General features: G+C 35.5%; 1 protein-coding gene across 49 annotated transcripts in view; it reads right to left on the bottom strand.

Moving 5' to 3' along the window:
* Positions 1-22,539, bottom strand: part of ARPP21 (cAMP regulated phosphoprotein 21) — a 157,087-nt gene that overhangs the window by 70,368 nt on the left and 64,180 nt on the right. For 9 of the 49 annotated variants that reach the window (XM_073023720.1, XM_073023718.1, XM_038003003.2 and 6 more), the window contains exons 10-14: positions 17,218-17,326; positions 15,204-15,305; positions 8,826-8,863; positions 6,942-7,001; positions 2,691-2,923 (exon numbers count right to left, since the gene is read on the bottom strand). In XM_073023720.1, coding sequence (XP_072879821.1) covers positions 2,691-2,923; positions 6,942-7,001; positions 8,826-8,863; positions 15,204-15,305; positions 17,218-17,326 — 542 coding nt within the window. Of the gene's footprint in view, positions 1-2,690; positions 2,924-6,941; positions 7,002-8,825; positions 8,864-15,203; positions 15,306-16,738; positions 16,830-17,217; positions 17,327-22,539 lie in introns of those variants that run through there. The other 40 variants (XM_038003017.2, XM_073023724.1, XM_038003015.2 and 37 more) reach the window with 16 other exon arrangements.

Genomic DNA, 22,539 nt, shown 5'->3' with positions numbered 1-22,539 from the left:
GGCCCCATCCGAGACCTTCGGGCTCAGAAACTCTGTGGGTGAGTGTTGCAATCTGGGATTTATCCAATCCTTTGGGTGATTCTGATGGAGCTAAAGTTGAGAAACCCTGCTTTGAAGATCCAGATGGGGGAACAATAGTGACAGTATAGCTAGGCCAATGTGGTAAGCAACAGATGTCATACTCTTATTTCTCAACCACACTGCTGTTAACAAGAAACAGCTGAGGTTGCCGCGCAGGTATCATTCAAGTGCTTTCGGTAAGGAGGATACAATCACATCACCTGCCTCCAGAAATGTATGCTGGGCATCTGGTGGACAGCCCAGGCCTCAAGAGAACGTGCTTGTACATTCATACTTCGGTAATATGCTTCCTTCCAAAATGTAGGAAAACGTGTTTCCAACGTGGAAAAAGTCTCATTATTATCTATTTAAAGCTAGAATCTATGTTCTTAGAGGAGGAGAAGAGTAACTTAAATGTCACAACTCCAGACTTGGTTTCTAAAAGGTCATAAAAAAAGTTTGCAATTCCACTGTGAACAATTAGGTAGAAAACTGAAAACTGGTGCTCTTGTGAAGCTCCATGACAGCAAAACTGACAGCTTTGCTTCATAAATCCATCTTGGGAAATTGTAAGTTTGTTTTGACATCCTACCTTGATCTTCTTTAAGTTTTTATTCCCTTTCCATGCCTGCACTTTGACAAGTTTTCAAATGGAGACACTTAGATTAAAAGAACAAAAAATCTGAAGCACTTACAATCTCTAATCATTCTTCAAAGAACATGGCATTTTAACATTTTGAAGTGTTTTAAATGTTTCCACAGAGCTTTGCTTTGGAAGTGATTGGGGGTTGGTGCATGGAGAATGACTATTAATTTAAAAATTTTAAGAGCTCTCTTGGTGTGCTGGAATTTTTAAGTGCACCATTTTAAAGTACTTGGTTTTCGCATCTTAAGGAAATTTAAAACTGTTAAACCTATCTTAGTTTACAAGAGCTCAAGTGTACCACAGTGGATTTTTTTTACTTCAGTTGCTACAATAGTGGAATATGAGAGCAATTAATTAGAGTAAGAAATCAAGAACTCACCAATTAGTGAATAAAAATTGCAGAGAGGCAGTGTGAACCCATCTGAATCTTTCTGAGAATCAGGGTGTGTGTATAATGTAGTGACTGCAACTAAATGCTGCTATCTTCCTCCTTATATAGAAAAATGTGCGATAAGTTTCAGGAAGAATTTGTCAACAACCTAATTATGTTAAACCATCAGCAAATGAACCCAGATTTTGCATGGAGGTGGGGAACCCCTAGGACCTAACATGAGTGTAAAGTTTAATTGGGAAAATATCCACAGTCCAGGGCAGCCCGTGTCTAAACTCTAACTGGGGTTCTCCGTTCTTCATCCCACTCCTGCCTTGGCCTCCCACTCACCTGTCACTTCAGGATCCTGAATGCTCCACCTGTGCAATCTGTCACCCAGAGCATACGACGGAATCACAACTCTCAACCCCCCCACCCAAGAGAGTGTCAGGGTATTTGATTCTCTAGGACAGAACCAAAACAAAGCCAAAACAATTACATACTAAAATCGCAAACTTCAGCTCATGGAGTGCCAGTGAATGGTCATTTGTCACCTTCCTGAGATTTTAGGAAGTATTTTAATTGTGAACATTCGAAAATAATTCAAAAACAATAGAGAATAATCTTTGGGAGACAGAAGAGCTAGAAATGGCAGACCATGAGTGCATTTTGCAGACTCATGTAAGCATCGTGGTGTATGCTTCCATCAGTTTAAAGTTGTTTCAAGTTAATGGCTCTCCTAGATCTCTCATTATCACTCACCTTCCAAAGACTGTTCATGCAAACTTGAACAACCTACTTCAGAATCACGTTATTTGCTTCGCTTGGAACAAAAGATACAAGCACCTGGTAACTTGGAAATTCTAAACCTTTCTGACACTCACCTGTCTTATCTGCAAAGCAGGGGTGCAAATATTAAATGGCAATAATAAAAATGAATAAGGATAGAGTTTATTGGGAGCTTATAACTTGCCAGACATTATTCAAGTTGCCTTGTGTATACTGACTCTTTTAGTCTTCATAATATTTCTACAATATAGGTACTATTATTATTTCTATTTATCAGGTGAAGAAAACAGAGGCACAGGATGGATAAAAAAAAAGGTCCAGGATCGTACTAACAGCCTTCCAATGCAAGAACAAAAGCTATTAATATTATAATTATCGTACAGTGTGTTTTTAAGGAATAATTCATATTATTAAATTTAAAAGCAATAGCAAACTTTTGCTAGGTAGTTACTGTAATGCAGGTGCCACGGTAATCATTTTTATATAAATAATGCAATTTAAACTTAAGTTTACTGAGTAAATTTAAATTAGGTAAGTAAACTTAAGTACTTAAATACCTAAACACTAAGTCTACTGAGGTGGGTTTGAATAGCATTACATAACCTACATTTTATAGATAAGAAAATTGAAGCTTGGAGAGGTTAATAACTTGACCTAGGCACATAACTGGAAAGAGGCAGTAGCCTATTTAAACTGTACCTTCTTTCCAGCTATCCCTGTGATTAATATTATCATTATCAGTCAACTGAAAGAGGGAATGGTGACCATATGGCTTGTGTAGAATCCAAAAAAATACCACAGGACATAAACACATTCAGTACTAACTACCTGCTTTGGACAGCTTCCCGGTACTCCTGGTACTGGAAGTGCTGTCACCCCTGGTCAGCACCGTGATGCCCCCAAAACTCGCCGTCTTGGTCATGGCGGGCTTTAGATTGCGGTTGGAACTGTCGGAGTCTGTGCTGCTCCAGGCCCTTTGGTGGTCAGACCACTTGAGTTCATTTTCTGAGCTGCTCTGTCGACTCCCAGATGTTCTCCCTGAGCCATCTCTGTTGCCCCTGGAGTATGACCACCAGAAAGATGCACAGGGACAGGATTACCTTACATGAATGGTGTGGGTAGGCACAGAGCAAGGCTTTCCTTGGAAGGTCATCCACACAAGACCCTTCCTACCAACCCTTTTCATTAAACCAGTTGCCTCCCAGTGTTACAAATACTTCGATGATGTATAGACAGATAACATCACACATAACACACAGGTTACTAACAGAAAAACCAAACCTAGAAATGTCACATGATCCCTCTGTCAGTGAAGGAGAAACAACTAGAAAGACATGGTATAAAATATAATTGTTAATTTTTCTTGCAAAGAGAGTAGGGGGATAAGTTCTCCTGACTCAAATCAATAATTAATTAATGTTCAGAAGTAATTGTGATCTTCAATGATTCCAAAAGTAACTCCCACCAAAGAAGACTTTTTCTCTCTCTGTAGCACAAAATAATTGTCAATGGAAAAATGCACACAGATCCAGAGAAGCTGTTAATTCATATTCCAGCTTTATGAGATACGCATCTGAAATCACCAAGGCTTTGTCAGATAGTGTAGAAATCACGGAAATTACTCTATTAACCTATGGTAAGAATTTTGTCCAGCGTTTAACCTTCATGGTCAGAGGAAAGAACCCTTTAATTCTTTTCATGTAGAAAAACTTTTGAAAATAACAACAGTGTAAACACTATACACTGACACAAAACTTTCCAAGGGGAACAATGGAAATAACAAAAAAAGCTCCTCAGGTGAAAGAACACAATTGTTCAAACTTCAAATAGAAAAAGGAAGAGATCCAATAGTCAGAAGTGAAGTTTGAAGACTTTAGAGTATCTCTCAGAAATATGCAAAATTACATGTGCTTTATAGAGAAAATTGATGAAATTTGCACTTTCATTGGTTTCCAATCTGTCTAAAGCATAATTTTGTTAATAAATTCAAAGCTTTCTTTGAAGATAAAAATAATGCATCAGTAAAATACCTTAAGATTTTAATGGATTATAAATAAGTAAAGGGAATATAAATCTCGATCAGTAAATATAACACCTAATTCATATTCGCAATGTGGCATATTTAAGCATTGATTCAAATCTCTCAGATGTCATTGGTAGCTTCATTGAAAAATATTTTAAAGACAATAATGTGCTGTTGAGATGTTTGAAGTGCACACATGTGATTGAAATACTCACTGACAAAATTGTACAGACTACAAAGAAAAATTTAAGTGTTGCTTTAAATTTACTCACTCAACTTTTTCTTTTATTTCAGCCAAACATAAGAAGGTAAATGGATCCAAGAAATACAAATGAAATAATTGATTTGTGACAGGAACTTTGTAAAGCAAAGGGAGGAAGAGGTACAGAATTTTCACAAAACAAAAAGCACTTTCGAGTGGAAGGTTAGATGAAAATACTCAGTGCCCTGCCATCCTCTATTAGTATTTTACAAACATTCTCTCTGTTCTCCGTACCACAGGGATGACTGGTTTTAGAAATAAGAACCACTTGATGAAAACCAAGTTGCAGGTATGAACGACCAGACCTTCACCAATGACCAGGTGGCTTTACCTCTTAAACTCCTTTGAAATTCAAGAAAGCCATGGGAGATAGAGCGGAGAAATGAATAGCCTTTTCAATGGCTTGGTGTTCCATTTCTGATTGTCTTCTCTTTAAATCTCCAAATTCAACTTCATTCTTCTCCCATAATCATGATTATGTCAAACTGTCTTTTACAAACTCTAGCAAAATCATTATTTAGCAACTGTGAATGCACCAGAAATGTGACAATAATCTCATTTGCAGCTAATTTAAAATATTTATTATAGAAAAACACTGGCTTGATGATTTGGGAGTGGTGCTTAGCCTCAGAGTACAAGATTCATGAGATGGAAGCTCTCCATATGAGGGTGATCCCTTGTTCTCATTACTAATACTGCTTCAATTATCTCTTTAGCCGTGAACTCTGCACTTCCATGGCAGGAATCCAGACTCCCTGTAAATACCTGTGTGATTGAGCCTTTTGGGTAAAGAAGGCAGTCACCACTATTTCTGGGTTCAATTTAGTGTGTTTTAGTCTATACCCTTCTCCCTTGTAGAGCTTTTTTTTAGAGCTATGAGAAGCTCCTTTAGACTTATGCCACATCACCTGCTCAATAAGGCAACCTAAGATTTCTTTAACTTCTCTGCCTGTATCTCACTAGCTCAAATCACTGTCCTAAGCCATAATCTGTGCATTTAAAAAGGAAAATTTAAGTTGCTGCTTTAGGGAGTTAGCATTAATGAGATTCAAAAATAATGTATAATTCTAATTTATGATTCCTAGGTATTTATACATTAAAATATATTTTGTACGTCTCTATTTTATACTGCACTATCATCTTAACAGCGGTGAAGTGAGGTCCAGTATTGAATTCCAAATCTGTTTGGGTGTGGGATCATAGGCATTGTAGAAAACCACATGCACAGGTGTCTTCCCTTCTCTCCTAAGCCCAGTCTTGGTCCTCGCCTACTGGAATCCAGGAAGACGGTAGTAATGAGATATCTGGTCATTGGAGCTGGCCCTCTTGTAAGTAACTAGAATTTCATCCCAAGGTAGTTATAAAGCATATCTTTTAAGCTTTGCTTCTGTGCTGATTAACGCAACTGAAAATATTTATTTTCCTTTATGTCTAAATGTATCTTTTTTGCACAGGTTATGGATGATGTACATCTTGAATTGCTTTTACAATTGTGTGAATGACTTTGTGCTAAGTTACCTTTCTGAGTTTCTGTGCTTGGTGATTTGGGTGAGTGATGAAATCCATATTTGGGATGGCTAACCTGAGTATATGGTAGCTCTAGCTTGGGAACAGATTTGGGATTATGTAAAACTAATTGGCCTTTAGGGGACAAGAACCCATGTTTTATCTATATTGGCCTAAACAAACTAGGTCATAGTGTGTGAGCACAGGAGTAATGGTAAATTTTAGCTTTTCTCTGAGTTTTCAAAAGAAGTGCAAAGTTATTTTCTTAAATCTTCAAGTGTGAAAAAGAAAATTCATTGTCTAATGATACATAAGGAAGATTTCATAAACTTCATAGTTCAATCTAGAAAAGTGAGGGAAGTCCAAAAAGAAGCTTCTGTTTTTTGTTTCAATCAAAGTGTAGGATAAATTAACTTTACTCATAATGAGTTCTAAAGTCCAGACTTATTGCAAAAACGCACTCTTTCAACATTCAATTCATCTACTTTTCTTAGTATTTTCTTTCAAGCGGGTAAGAGTTTTTGTTGTTGTTGTTCTTGTAATAATTCCTACAATGGAGGTAAATCCTAACATTCATAAACACATTAACACATTAAATATATATAGTGGATACTGAGTATACTTATACTACTGTGTACACTTTGCTCTACAATGGATGTCAATGTCAGATATACATTGAATAGAGCAGTGAGAAAATGGGTATGGTCCCTCTGCTTTCATAGAGCTTCTAGTCTAGTATAGAACTTAAAAAAAATTTATCATCCTTTCCCCTTAGCCCACAGAGATTTTAATTTAAGTAGGTCATTATAATTGGAAGGAACCTCATATCTTTCTTTAGAAATAAAATTCACCCTTGAAAACACGCTGTTTGAAATATTATAACAGATAAAATTAAAAGTTAGTTACCCAAATAGGGCTGTCATTGATTTATTTTCCAGTGTTGAGAATGTACGTACAATTGCAATCTGTCAGGGAAAATTTAACTCAGAGTAATTTACTAAAGTTAATTTGGGAAAATTAAAACAGTGTGCTACCAAAGTTAGCCCTGGAAAAGCAGACAACTAGAAGAAGCCTAATGAATTGTAGACAAAGTGATAGATTGCCAGTCGCATATCTCATACTACCCAGTATGACTTCCATACCAGCTATGTAATAAGATTTACAAAGAAATAACTGGACTTTTAAAAATAAACAGATATATTTGACACAAGTACACTAGTATTTAACATTGATTCTACCACATAATCTGAAAAAAACACAGTTTAAGAAAGTAAACCATACCAACCGAAAGAGCTGTCTTTTCTTATAGGTCTCATTGCATATGTTACTGTCTTCCAAGAGCCTACTGGAAATGAAAAACATGATTTTTATGACATAAAGCCTAAGGGTACTAAATGCCTTGTGTTAAATGGATGTGTACTCTACTACAGCACACATCAATCCCATACAAAGATTTATTTACACGATATTGAATTTTGCCATAATAAATTAATGGCAGTTTGATAGGATTAAGATCTCTACCCTAGGATTAAGACATTGATGCCAGGCAAGGGGAAAGGAAGGAAAGAGGAAGTAGAGGGAATAGAAAAGGAGAAAAGAGATTGATATAGATATAATAGAGATTTAATTACATATATTAGTAGTGTTTTTTAGAGGAATATATTAAAACTATTCTTTATATTTTGGGATAATGAAATACTGGCATTCCAGAGGTCGGTATCCAAGAAATGTATTTATTTTTGGAGGGAAGTCACTTAATTCGATTTTTGGTTTCCAGGACCATCAAGACCTGTTAACATATGCAATACATATATATGTGACCAATTATTGCAACGTTGAATATAATCCAATATAATATAAGGGATACTCAAATGTAAATGGATAAGATTAGGGAGGAAGATAGTGAAAATCATTGACTAGGAGACTAGAGGATAAGGTTTCCCATGAATCTGAATTGTAAATGCTCACTTAATCTTTTTGGCAAAGATAGAGTATTTTTGGAATCCTTTAGAATCACCTGCAAGATGTCAATGCTTATAGATGATTGGTTTTAATGTAAACAGGGAATATTTGTCTAAATATATATGGACTTTGAAGTTTTCTGTGAATCCCTTTTGTGTGTTTCTCAATTTTATCTCCTCTTCTAAAAGAGATTATGCTATTAAGGGGTTTAGTCACCTTACTCGAAGATTTCCAACTGCAAATATGAATGATGGAATTTTTTAAGCCAATCATCTTTAATGCCCAGTTTAAATTTCTCTGAGTACTGGCATTTAATCAGTATCCATTTTAATCAATGGTATAGGAATACCCATTAGGCAAACCCCTGAAATAAAATTAACCACCACTTTATTTATAGACACCATATTTTCCAATCAAGTTGCCCATTTTGATGCCTCTTAAATGTGATTAGTGCAGTTAATGTGGATTCCTTAATTTGCCCTGAGTATCTGCAATTAAATCAATGGGGTATTTTAATATATATGTCAATTTAGAATGATTTTTGAAGGGTGTATATTAGGTTTGAAAAGTTTGCTCTTATCTCCAAGATTTTCTTTAAATGTTATAACCCATTTATTTTACAACTACCTCCCCCTACTAACTCCTATGCCAGGTACACTGCTAAATCTAGGCCAGTTTAGATAAGATTTTCAAGGTCAAGTCTTTTATGAAGATGAATAGATTGTTTAGAATAAAAAAACTGGAAAGAATATTATTCCAATCGTTACTTGTATAGCTATATATCATTATAGGGCACAGGAAGTGGCCAACAATACCAAATGTATACCTGCTTCCAGCAGACTGCTAAATAAGCCAATGAAACTGCAAGTTCCTGTGATGTCTCAATATTTATTCTTCTTAATGCCTGGTGAAGGTAATAGGAAGTTTACCTTTGCAAGGACCAGAAATTGAGACTTTAAATGAGAAAAATTTTTACAATTCTGTTTGGAATTAACTGAGGGAAAATTTTTTCCAAATTAGATAATTTTTAGATGTGTTAAATAACATATACGTGTGAATATATATGTGTGTACGCATAGATATATGTATTTGCTAATACATATATTCAAGCACACACTTATATATGGGATATATATTTATGAATATACAGGACACACATGACAGACATTGTTCCTCTAAAGACATGGAAAAGTAAATTTTATTTTACCTGTTTTCCACAAAAAGGCTTTCCTGGGAGCAAACTGACTGAAAAATAAAAAAAGGCATTGGATCAGACGTTCTGGATATGCTGAGGGATCCCAAATACTTGCCTGATTTTAAAACTAATTTGCCCCTCATAGGGGAAAAGAATTAAGAAAAATAGGCACAAAAGATAGAAATAAAAAAGGAAAAAGGTAGGTTAGGATTAGAAAAGTAAGCAATTCTCATGCCGCATAGGGTATTTTTCCTTCAGGGCGTCTCCGGATTTTAGGTTTAGTCTGTTCGGCATGGAGGTCGGAAGAAGAGAAATGTGAATGAAACCGCTGGAGAAACGTGTGGCCGTCGGATTCTGAGCTAGTGGTTTCTTCTGGAGCTGCAGAGTTGCAGCCATCAACCAACAAAAGCCAAGGGAAAGGGTTCAAATCAAAGCAGAGCATGCAAACTCCATACGATCCACCTAAGAATGGGAGAGCCATAAAGCTACAATCCTGAAATTATTACCTGGTAATGATAAACTCTCACGAAATAAAGAGATTGACTGCAAGACTCTCAAAATTGAAGAAATGCCATCAATTATTAATCTTAAGTAAGAGGGGAAGGCCAGAAGACAAGCTAATTTAAAAAAATTAAGCTCCATCTAATATTCCCCAGTTTTTCACGTAGAAAATCAGTGACTTTCTTCTTAGCTTCTATTCACCAAACATTCATTTCTCTTCTATCTTGTGTTTATGCACAATGTAGGGAGGATAAAATTCCATTACTATTACATGCTGAGGAAAGGTGGATCAAATTAAATTTAAACAAATAGAAAAGAGAAGTCTAGACAAGATATAGTAGTGTGATCCTATAATAGGGTGACTGTATTTAGGAAGTCACACAAAACCATTTCCAAAGTACTTGAGTTTCTAAACATAAATAAATACACATCCTGCTATATATGTAGATTTTCCAAATGATGAATAAATGACCTGTTAAAGGGATAAACAGAAACTTAACAGGTCAATTTTAAGATAAAATAAAGCTAAAGAAGTAATAATAACCTTTCAATAACCAATTATTGACTTAAAAGATTCTGCTAATGTAACCACTTCTGAAAGGCAAGCAGAATATTGGTTTCTATTTTCGTTTTGCTGGAGAAATAATTTCCTTCCATTAAGTCAAAGGGCTAGATTTAGACATGGGGTTTCCTCAGTGTTACGAGCATTTCAGTGAAGGTGTTTCTAGAATAGTTTATGCTTTAACCTTTCTACACTTAACATGCATCCTGAATTTCAAGTGTGCGAAAACATTTAAGAAAAAGCAAAAAGAGACAATTAAAAGATAAAGCTTTTGAGAAAATACCTTTTTTAAAAAACTTGACATTTATATATGAAAGGGAAACAAGGAAAAATGATGTGCCATTGGCATCCCTATGAAGGACTCTTTACAGTACACTAAATATCCTGACTTCTTTTATTTCCTTTAATTTGGTTTTACTATTGGCTGGAGTCAAGTAAGGTATGTAAAAGAAAGTGAGGTTAGTTCAGATATACATTATGAGTTTATATGTTGCTACTTTTCAGCTCTCATAATTGGAAACCAGTTGATTGTGTTTATAATGTTTTATCTGGATATTGGAATTATTGAGACTCTATTTCTCTGAAGGAGTTAATTAAAGACATAGTGACCTCTTTAGACTCAATGTAATAGCATCAGGGGGAAAGTTAAGAACCCCAAACTCTGTATTAAAAAGTAAGATACAAGCAAGTCAAAGATACCTTGCCCATGCCAAAGCGGTGGCTCACACTTATAATCTCAGCACTTTGGGAGGCCAAGGCAGGCAGATCGCCTGAGCTCAGGAGTTTGAGACCAGCCTGGGCAACATGGCAAAACCCTGTCTTTACAAAGAATACAAAAATTAGCAGGGCATGGCAGTGCACACCTGTGGTTCCAGCTATTGGTAGACTGAGGTGGGAGAATCATTTGAGCCCAGGAGCTAGAGGTTGCAGTGAGCCGAGATCATGCCGCTGTACTCCAAGCAACAGAGACCCTGTCTCAAAAAAATTTTTTTTAATAAAAAATACTTTGCCCAATAACATCTCGAGTATTTTTCTGATTTCTTTGGAAAGTTTCTTAAAAATTTATCTCATTATCCCCTCAACTACATTTTCATAAATAAGATAGATACGGTTATGGGCTGTGATTCAGTAGCTGATGAAAATAAACTTTTTTTTTAAAGTAGTATTAATAACTTGCAAATTTTAATAGCAGAGAAAGATAAAATTGTCACAGTAATTAAGTGCAACATTCAAAGCTGTCACTTATATGCATTTTCGGATATAAAAGGCTTGCTTCTTCTCAAAAGAAGAAAAATGATTTTGCTTAATGGGTTATAGAGTTCTCTCCCACATCCCACCCTCAACTCTGGTGGCACCACATGCCCTTATCACCCATTCCCACTGAAGAGGAGTCCCAGCATATGCTAGGAGGACCACAGATGAACTCTTCACTGAATCCCTATTTATACACAAATATCCTTCAGAAATTAGCCTCCAGGCAAAACATACCTTCTCAAGTGTATTACTTTATCAATTTAACCCTTCCAAAGTCAGTTACATTGCATAGAATTAACCATAAAATAAGCCTAAATATAAAGTTTTGCCAAAGGAAAAAAGAACATTTCAAATATACTGACTACAAAAAAACACATTTATTATTTGGGTACTAAATTCTAAATTGTCGTTTTGACTTACAACTATTTAGTTCTCAAATAATGAAGAAATGTGTCTTATCTCCAGATGTCAAAATTCTCAAAGTGGATTTGAATTTGTTTCTGGAAAATCCCCAAAGCAACTCACATATTTTATGTGCCTGCATACAAAAGTACTCTCTCTCTCTGTCTCAATCACTCTCTGTCACACACATACACACACACCATGCACACAAACACACGCCCCTTAGACACCAAGATATATTTGGACAATATTCAAGAATGTCTCTGATATTAGAATAAATTTGACTGTTGCTAAATTGTAAATACTAGGAAGTATTTCTGAACTCTCTGCTTTTACTGCAAGTAGCAAAACAATACATTTAACCAACATTTGAACCTGTTTGAATAACTCCACTACTTAAATAATAATTGCCAAGGAGAGCTGCTTTGTTAGCTCCGTTTTCAAATTATGAAGAAACTAAACTAAAGACCAGCTATGAAAAAGATTAGAGTTCTGTAACATAGTTTCCTTATGCTGGATTCTTTGCATTTGTTCTCTAATTGACTTAATATACTGTAATTATCATCCTATGAAAGAATGATCTTGTGCCTCAGCCATTTGGGCACTGGTAATGATCATTTGGGGGATCTGGAAGTACTAGATGAAGGTCCCCTAAAGTGTGCTGGCTTTATGTTTGTGTCAATAGAGGATATAGTAACAGTCTCTTTAAACAGAGTCACCCCCAATGATCCCTGCCATTTGATATTCACAACCTTGTGTGGCACTCCCACATTGTTCCAAGGTGGATCTGAGTGTCCAAGACAACATAGCTGGGGAGACATATCATTTCCAAGATTAGGTTATAAAAGACTGTGGCTTCCATCTTGGGCTCTCTCTCTCTCTCTCTCTTAAATCACTTTCCTCAGGGGAAGCTAGCTGCCATGTCATGAAGACACCAAACAGCCTATCGAAGCCTACATTGTAAGGAACTGAGATCTCCAGCCTATAGCCAGTGAAGAATTGAGGCCTTCCGATAATCATGTAAGAGAGTTTGAAAGCAGATAACCACTTGATCAATCCTTCAGGTGATTGCAGCCCCAGTTGACAGCTTAATTGCAACCTCATGTAAGACTTTGAGCTAGAATCACCCAGCTAAACCACTCTCAGACTCCTGACCCATAAAAACTGTGAGTGTTTTTTGTTTGTTTTCAGCTGCCAAATTTTGGAATTTTTTGTTATAAGACAATAAATAGCTAACACATAGAAAATACCAGTGGTATGATTACATATCTCTAGCAGAACTATACAGATAGAGAGAAAGACACTGGTGGTTTCTTGCCCTCTAAGAGAAAGGGTCTTAACCTTTTAAGGGTTATGGAAACTTGTAAGAATATGATATATAATAGGGACCATTTCTTTAAAAAATGCACACATGTTCATGAACGTGATTTGCAAATGATGCCTGGGATTTCATTGAATCCTTCAAGCCCTTCTATAAGTATAGTCTGGGTATCTGATGCCAATTTAAACCCCTGCCCTACGATATCAAGTTAAAAGGCATGCTAGAAACAGGCTGGTCCTCCACTCAAATTAGTAAAGCCAGAAAAGCTGGCCACTAGAGAGGCTACCAAAGGGGCTCACACCTCTATTCCTACAGAGAGAAGAAGCCACAGCATTTGAAAGAAGGTTGCCAAATGATTTCATGGATTAAAAAAGCTATGGCAATAGCTTGACATTTAAGCTTTCTCACATTTAAATGTGCTTTTATTTTTTAAAAACTGTTGATACAGCATGTGGGCACAGATGCTTCAAATAGCAACACTTGCCTAAAATGTTTAACCCAGATCCCCAGCTGTTAATCTCGTTAACAAGGTTGTAGGGAAATGCAATGTATAAAGAAAGCCATGCAGACCCTGTCTCCCTGTGACCTCTCTTTGGACCTGAGAGTTGGCAAATGAAATAAGCAGCACAGGCGTCATCTTCATCGCAGACAGGCATCAGTGACAGACTTTCTGTCACCTAGCTGTCAAGTGTCTAGCAATGTGACACAACTTTAAAAAGAGCATAATATTGTTTGTGCATTTTATGTGGGGTTTGTATTTTCTTTTCAACATAACTCATTCATAAATTACTTGACCTGCCAGGACCAGAGGGTGAGGGAAAATGTATGTATGTATGTGTGTGTGTGTGTGTGTGTGTGTGTGTGTGTGTGTTTGAGGAGAAAGAGCAGGAGAGAGAGCATAAGAATAAAAAATGAATTAGCTTTCAAAAAAAAATTATCTCTATGAAGCTCTACGAAGGTCTTCAGACAGGCAAATGCTACTTCCCAGGCCACTGTAGGCATCCTTATCCTATTATGACTGGAATAGATCCTCTCATAACTTCATTCTTGTATCCACCAAACACAATTAAAGGCCCACCATATGTCAGGCTGTGTTTTGCATTATCTAAAATTCTGACCATAATAAAAGTCTAAGTAGCCTACCCATATGCAGAGTCTTCTAAAATTGCATCCAGACCTCCAACTATGGTAACTTCCATCTCCCTCACTCTCTCACTCTCCTAATTTCAGAGCTCTTAGCTGGATTATCCAATCATCAAAATTCTATTTCAGTGTGTTCAAGAAAGGTGGCGGGGGTTGTAGGGGGGCGGGATATAAACGTGAAAGAAGTGCAGTGGTGGAGGAGGTTGAAGCTCCGCTGCACTTTCATATTAAAGGAACCAGCACCAGCTGGAAGATCAGAGAAACTGGCTTTGGCCTGAAACTTTTCAGGACAGCAATCTTCCTCCAAATCAAGCACTGAAGCCTACTTCTCTGGGCTGGCTTTGTGTGGCCTCCAGAAGCAGATCATAGCAGGAGATCAGATATTCCACCAGACTCAGTAAAGCTTGCAGTGTTGGCCACGGAGTCTTACAAAGGAGCTCACACTTCTACTTAGGCAGAGTGAAGAACCCACATCATTTGAGGAGGTTGCTAAATGATTGCATGGAATGAAAACGCTATGGCAGTTGCTTGCCCTTTTCCTTGCATTTAAATCCAGCCTCTATTTTTTATTACCTTTTAATGTTTAATTAATTGCATTTTATCTTGACCATAGTGGGTAAAGATAAAAAATTCCAACCTTTTTTTTGCTGTTGTTGGGATTTGTTTTATGATTTTTCCCTTGACAAACTGATCACAGATCTGATTTGAAATTGAGGAGAAACATAATCTAACTTTAGTGTAATGAAATGTCCATATTTGCGAAGAACCCAGAAAACACTCATTGTATATGGATGTGTGTGTGAGATAAACAGATTCTTTCTTCTTTGTAATTCTTTCTCCTGTACAAGGTTGTTATTAAAAAGAAAACAACCCTAGGTAGGTAATCTGTTGGCTAATGTGGAGGTGAAGGCATTTCTTCAAATCTGGCAACCGCTCTCTGTACTTAAGGTCTGTATCACTGACCAAAATCATACCTCTCTCTGTGTCCCCACCAGTCATATCCTAAGAACATGCCCAAACCCTTGGCTAGGTTTCTATCACTTCCCTGAACCAGATCCTCTTCCTAAATCACCTCTAGTTTTCTTCAGTTTGATTTGTTCTTTGGCTCCAGGCTTTTTATTCCTGCCACCTCGCTGTCTGGGGAATGAGGAAGCCTTACTGCTGATGGAAGGAGTGCACTAAAGAGGCAATTAAAACAACTACTCACATCGTGTGCAAATATTCTCTCCCTCACTCTCTGATATTCCTCTTCTCTCTCTTCAATTGATTTACTTCGTCTGTCATCTCTAAATGGATGCATTCTGTTTTGCTGAACAGAAAAAAGAAATCAGGAGGGTTATCCAAGTTGCGTTGTTAGAAATCTGCGGTTAAGCAACTGTCAGCTAAGAATAATAAATGTTCACTTAAACAAATGGAGCCTGAAAAGTCTCATTCTCTCTGTTCCCTGAGGAGGCTGTGTTGGGTGCATGTACCAAGTGTGTGCATGACATGCAGTAGTGAGAAGTGTTTGCTTCTGCTGGTTGGTTCCTCACTGGATGCAATAGCACAGGTGTTTCCAAAATGAGTTCACCTTACTGTGCCTCAGGTATTCAGCCAATTCACATACACGGTGGCTCATCACTGATGGACTCTGTCTCTCTTGCTTACCTGTGTGGTTCTGACACCTCAGAAGGAGGCAGAATGCCGGTGAAAAAAGAGGAAGTGGCTAGTTCAAAGTGGCTGAGGGAAGGAATCATTTTGAAAGCTTGGGGACTGGAGAAAAAGCAAGTGAGCAAAGAAAGTAATGAATAGAAAGGAAGATGTGGACACTATCACTTCACCTTCTATTTTGTGTTATTCATTCAGTGACTGATCCTACGAATTGCATTTAGCATAGAATGAATGACCCCAGGTTTACAGGCTAAAATTTAAAAACCTGTTTGTTGACAAGAGTCAATACCAAGAACTCTAAAGTAATGCTTCAAAGAACCCAGCATGAGGACTGTTCTTTATCCTATTTTCTGAACTACTTCCTGAATCTTAAGTCTCCTTCCATCTATTCTTTCCATTCCTCACAAACTGCTCTGCACTAACCACATCCATCCATCCATTCAACAGACACCCACTAAACATGACACAGGCACGTGTTTCATAGTCAACAGGAGCCATGGTGGAGCTTGGTGGTAGTGGGAGGAAACGAGAGATACAAATGATGAACAAGTTTTCAAAAAGTGCGTCAGAGATGCACATACTGGCTGAATGACTCACTGAGAGTGATTAAAATGGTAACTTGAGATGCACATTGTCTTACCTTTAAAAATTCTAAAGCAGTCATTTTCAAAAAAATCTATTTTGATTGTCAGAGACACAAAGTATAATTGTAATGGCATTTATATGACTTTCTATTGTTATTATCATTTAAAAATTTGTGGGAATTTTTTTTTTTTTTTTTTTTTTTGCCATTTACTTAGCTTTCTTCTAGTCACCCTGGATCCCACAGCCCCCATCTAAAGAACAGATTTAGTAAAGCCTCTTTACTCCTGTCCAGGTACCACAAATAAGGCTACTCTAGAACAACATAATGTTTTGTCACAAGCAAAATACACGAGGATAAAGTTCTGCTACACTTCATGCAAAACAAGCAGACAATTTACATGGACCATAAAACATGGGAAGGAGAGGGGATAAAAGACTAAAACATGAACTCAATTCTTTTCTGTGAAGACTTATTTTAGGATAGTTGCAAAATCCACCTGTCCTCACCATAACAAGGTTTGTTCTTTACAGCTACACCGGTTGATCATCGGTCCGTATTGATAATCCAGCTCAATTTGTGCACAACTGAAGGACAAAGCTGTAGGGAGTGGAACGACTGCCATAGTTACACAGACATCTGGAAATGCGACTGACAAAGCTTTACTCCACAGCTCGGAGCCTGTGGCATCCCGACCCCCCCAGACATGCAGCAGAAACTGCGCCAAGCACCACCCAAGCAGCCCAACACAGAGCCATTGCTAAAGCAACCAGGACATTTTTTTTTTTTTTTTTTTTTTTTTTTTTTTGCTACCCATTGAATGCCAAAGGGGGAGGCAAGGAGGAGAAGGAGGTTGGAGATAGGACAGTGGTATCAGAGGCAGGGGAGGATTGGAGGGAAGGCAGGGACAACAGAGGGACGACAAGAACATCAGTCAGCCCACCTTCAAAAACAACAATGTCAGCCACTCTCAAACTTGAGAACCAACCTGATTGTCTTCTTTATCAATACTAGAGTTATCTCGCTTCAAGATAAACCGCTTCTGGGATTCTTCACCTTTTTCATCTTTTAAATGTTCACAAAACCTTTGCTCTGGTCTGCCAGCAAAGTAAAACATATCAATAAAAAAGTTTTTTCCCCTTGTTTAAAGTTATTTCTTAGTGTTGTTCTTCCCCCACAGTGTCATTTAACTTCAAAGTTTACAAGTGGTTTTGATACTAGAGTTGCTGGCAATATACAGGTAGGTAATGATATGTCACTTCACATGTTGTTAGAATACTTTTTGTTGTTTTGAATTTGGGGTCTTGTTTGCTACATGCTGCTCATCATGGCTGAAATTGAGAAAAAAATTTAAAGGCCTTCCTGTGTATATTGTATAGATGTTTTCTTTAGTTATTTTGACTTCTATTATTCCTGAATTCAAATAACTTCCTGACCATATTCTCAAACAAATATACATGTTTAGAACTTGACAGTAACACATTAATTCACCAATGTCTGGAAACCAACAGAATATCTTCTATCACACCTTCCCTTTTAAGAGTCTTTGGACCGTACAGCGAGAGAGGATCACTTAAAAACTATTTTCTGTCTCCTCCAGTAACAAACGCTCTGGAATCTGACTCCAGTAGACTCTGACACCCTTGACCATGTCTTGTAAATCAGTTCAGTAATTGGAGAAACTGGAGGTATTTAGTTTAAACAACTTAATGGCTGATTAGCATGGGGAAAATGCTTCAAGCAGTTACACACTATTGATTAGTCAATTGATTTTTTTAGGTCCTCTTAATCATTTGGTATTATTAAAGGAAAGGACTCCACTTCCTTGTTAATTTCCCACAGTTGTCATTGCAGACCACAGAACTCAGTGAATGATCTGGACTTGGGTTCATCCACAGAGGAAGTGCTAAAACGTTTGCTTCTGATTTAGACAGTTAAAATTTATGACTCTCATTAAAGGGTCTCTGTCATATCTGATGTATTACTTCCGAAGCCTGGAAGGTTTTCTGTCCCTGCTGGGTTCATTATGCTTTGAGTCATTAGGAAGCCACTCACAGAGTCTGTTGTGTAATGTGAGTGACCAGTAATTATGAGAAACTTATCATTTACTCCTAGCTCCAAAATAAGCAAATAGCACTTTGAAAATAAAGAAGTTTAAATGTATAATTCAAATCTTGATGAGAAGCATTCTTTCGTTCCTTAAATATGTGTACACAAATTGTAATAATATTGATGAGCAGACGATAGCAAAAAACTGGAATAGTATCCGTTAGAGTTTTGTAAACTGAGTATAATTTTTGGAACATGGTGTCAATATCTTATTCTATCCTTACAATAAAAGTTCGGTGCAGAAGCAAATGTTTTTTGCCTCTTTTAAACACAAGGAAACCATCCCTCCATGCTTCTTTTGATTTCACGTTTATGCATTTGCCCAGTAAACCACAGGCATCACACAGCCTGGTCACATCCTTCCAGAGACTCAATTTTGTTCCTCTGTATTGTACACAGTGGGCTGAAGACCCTCAAACCCAAAAATAAAGAACCAAAATCCTCCAACAAATTATCCTAGTTTTCAATGTAAATGTTTTCCACCAAACTTAAAATGTAACCAAAAACCTGAAAATGCTAATACGACATATTGAAATTACTATTCTAGAGAAGTAAACTTGTACTTTACAATGAAAAGGCCATTTACAGTAGATAAATTAAACATGTTTCAGTGTAGCATAGTCACAAGACACTTCAATTTCTTATTACACTGTAAAGATATTACAGTGTAGATTTGCAGGTCCCTGTAAACACTAGCAATACTCTAGATTTTTTTAAAGCATTCCAACATTTTCAACCAATACTTATATGTTGTTACACATTTTTTTTCCATATCAAGTGAAATTAGGATGCTGACTTAAATACAGATGTTGATTGTATCAATACTATTTTGGTGTCTTCTAATATCCCTAAGTTCTGTAATCTGATAAACTCCAGCTAAGTGAAATGATTTACTAACTTCTAAATTTACAGAAATTTTGTTTGTATTTGTTTATAATAGTCTGTAATTGTCCATTTACAAATAAAATGATCTCAGAATGTGGACTTTCTGATTCATGAGCATAAAGTGAATTTGTTATAGATTGACTTATTGAGGTTGAAAAGCATTAAAGTGAGATTTCAGCATACTAACCAGAATTAGAATTTAAGTTTCATCTCAGTACAGACCTTGTCTTTTTTAAATACTTAAGTCTTAGTGCCTAGAACCATGCCTGGTACCTGAGAGGCATTTGGCTGAATAAATAAATTAACCAATGTATAAACAAATGAACATTTACCACAGCTATTCATAAATCACTATAATTCAGGGACAGACAAAAAGTCACTTAATAAGATATAAAATTTTAAATCCTATAATTATACATCAGAAAAGAATTTGGTTAATAGGAGTATACATTCAAATTTAGAACATTAGTAAGATCTTTAAAAATCAGATTTATGTTTCTATTTATATTGACCAAAATTAATCACGTTACAAAAACAAATGTTTTTGTTTGTTTTAAATCAGAGAGTGTCTCTTGGGAAGACATGGAAGTAAAAATGAAAATTTTGGCTTTCCTAGTTTTGGAACTTCTCAGTTTCAAGTGTCATTGTAACTTTAAAACAGCTATTTAAACATTATTTTAAAAATATCGTTTCCATTTCTTTGTGGTAGTCATTTATTTGTTTTTTACATATTTAGAAAAAAATGCATCTACAACATAACTAAAAAGTAATCAAAAGGCTTATTCTAATTAATAATGTAAATATTATTTAGAGCAAAAATATTTCCCACTGATACAACTTAAGCAAGATGCATCCTTAATAACTGCATTTCAAACACCTTAGGATTTTTTCAAATACTGGAATTATTGTAATAGTTCAAATTAGTAATCCTTTTATATTTTTCCAGAAATATTGAATGATCATAGAGTAACTATTAGAATTTTGCTTAAAAAATCAAGTGAATCTAATAAAATTTTTCTAGGTTGATTTTATAGAGAATTGTTTATGATTACAGCATTAAAGAGCAAATTTGCAGTTTAAACTCATGCAAACTGAGGCATATACCCGAAGTATTGCAAGTGATTAAACTAAAAATTACTGGTAATGTACCATTATATTATAGCTTTGAAAACTCAACTCCCTTTCACAGTTAATTTACCACATAACATAACAATATTATTTCTAAGCAATAAAATGAATAGAACTAAAACAATGTATTGTAGACCTTTATTTAAAATGGTAATGGGTAACTTTTAATGTATTAATATGTGAATGTAATTGGATGAAAACATTCTCAAAACTGCAAAAGGTTGTGGTATTTATCAAATCAATGATGACTAGACTTTACTATATATTTTACAGCTCTGCATCATTCATGCCTAACTTCTTTTTCTGGTAGATTTTAGTACATATGGTATTATTTCTATCTTTCTCTATATTATCATCAAAAAAGCATGGAAAATAAATGTAATGCTCATTCTAGGTGAAAAATACTTTCTTCTTCTGAAGGTCAAATATGTTTTTCCACAATTTGTAGCACATAACTACTGTGAAACTTATTGTTCATGTGTAGTGAATAGCACTGGCATTTCTGGTTAATTTCTTGGCAACCCCAATGAAACCTTTGAAAAGTCAGAATTAATTATTCATTGTTCCTTAATTAGGCATAGTTCATGAATTGAGAAACAGTGTGGCTGAGTGAAGATAATCAAACTCTTGTCTTCTAGTCATTGAGTTCCAATTTTAGTTTTTGTTCCCCTTGAAGCTTGAAATAGATGAGTACCTATTATTATTATTGTTTTTAATCTTTCTTATCTTGAAGTATTTTAATAATTTACCTTACTGCCAGGTTCTTAAGATTTTTATTTATTATTTTTATTTATTATTTTATAATTTATTACTTTTCTTCCAAATGGTAACCTTAATCCTTCCCTTATTTTCCAAACATAAATGAAGAATTTAATTCTACTGAATATGTAGAGTCATAGAGAGAAGTCTTGAATTTCACCTTGAGTAACTGAAAGGTGGTTATCAGTATGCATGCATATCTCAACAAATAAAAGTTTCTGTGCACAACAGTATAAAATATGTTTATGATGTAAGACACCTATCAAAAGCGTTTTAATAATCAAACAAATTAGAGAAATCTAATGACACTGTTCCCTTAATATTTCAAACATTTTCAATTAAAATATGTACATTTTGGACGTATTTTATTGAAAATAGGAAAGTCTTATGCTCTTCTTTTTAAATAAGTATATCTCACAATTTGCATTATCAGTTTGTCATTTCATACCACTTTGTTTTCTTTTAAATGAGACTATTATACCCTATAAACTTAATATGTGCAGTGCTAAGTAGCCAATGTTCTTTATTAGCATCTTTCAAACTCTTGTTCCAAATTTTGTAACACCCTTGGAAAATTCATTTTATTCTTCTCTGCTTCTATAGTGTACTGTATATATAAGCAGAGGCATGCAAACCAACTCTTTAACTCTCCTTTAACATAAGACTTTTCACGAACAACAACATTAAGCACAACATTTAAAAACAACATGCATTTGTAAGACATCTCTTACACTGGCACCTCTGCTCTGGCAAACAATTTGGCTATGTGGATTTGGAGACTTAAACATTTTTAAATATTTTGTCTTGACAAAGTGGTTCCATTTTAAATAATGAATCCAAAGAAAATAATAAATGAATGCAGAGTTCTATCATTCACAACAGCAAAATAGCGAAAATCTATAGTAGATTAGGTAAGCAATTTAAGGTATGTAATGTATGATATGTGACTCTATAAACTTATATCCAATAATATTGAGTAACACAGAAAAGCAATTAAAAATGTAGATATGATTTGATCATATTTATGTTGAAACTATAATATATAAGAATAATAATGCTAGGAGTAAGTATGTCTCATGGTGGGATAACAGGAAATTTTACTTTAAACCTTTTATATACTTGTGATTATGAAAATAATAATTATTTTATAACAACAAAATGATGAAAATTATTAGGTTAAAAAGATAGAAAAACAATTCAACAACTTAGTAGTGGTTTGCACCCAATTACTGGATAATAGATAATTAAAATATTCACATACTTTGGATATTTAGAAAATATTCTTTCATAGCACATATTATTACAATCACCTAAAATAGGCATTAGATATTTTGTTTTGTCAAACCAATTCTCAATTGTTCCACTGCACTGCTACTTTTAAAAATACCAGATTTTTTTTTTTTTTTTTTTTCTGAGACGGAGTCTCGCT

The sequence above is a fragment of the Chlorocebus sabaeus genome, chromosome 15 (genome assembly GCF_047675955.1).
Source record: "Chlorocebus sabaeus isolate Y175 chromosome 15, mChlSab1.0.hap1, whole genome shotgun sequence".
Lineage (NCBI taxonomy): Eukaryota > Metazoa > Chordata > Mammalia > Primates > Cercopithecidae > Chlorocebus > Chlorocebus sabaeus.
Note: the sequence above shows the minus strand (reverse complement) of the source record. Positions and strands in the feature narration are given on the sequence as shown.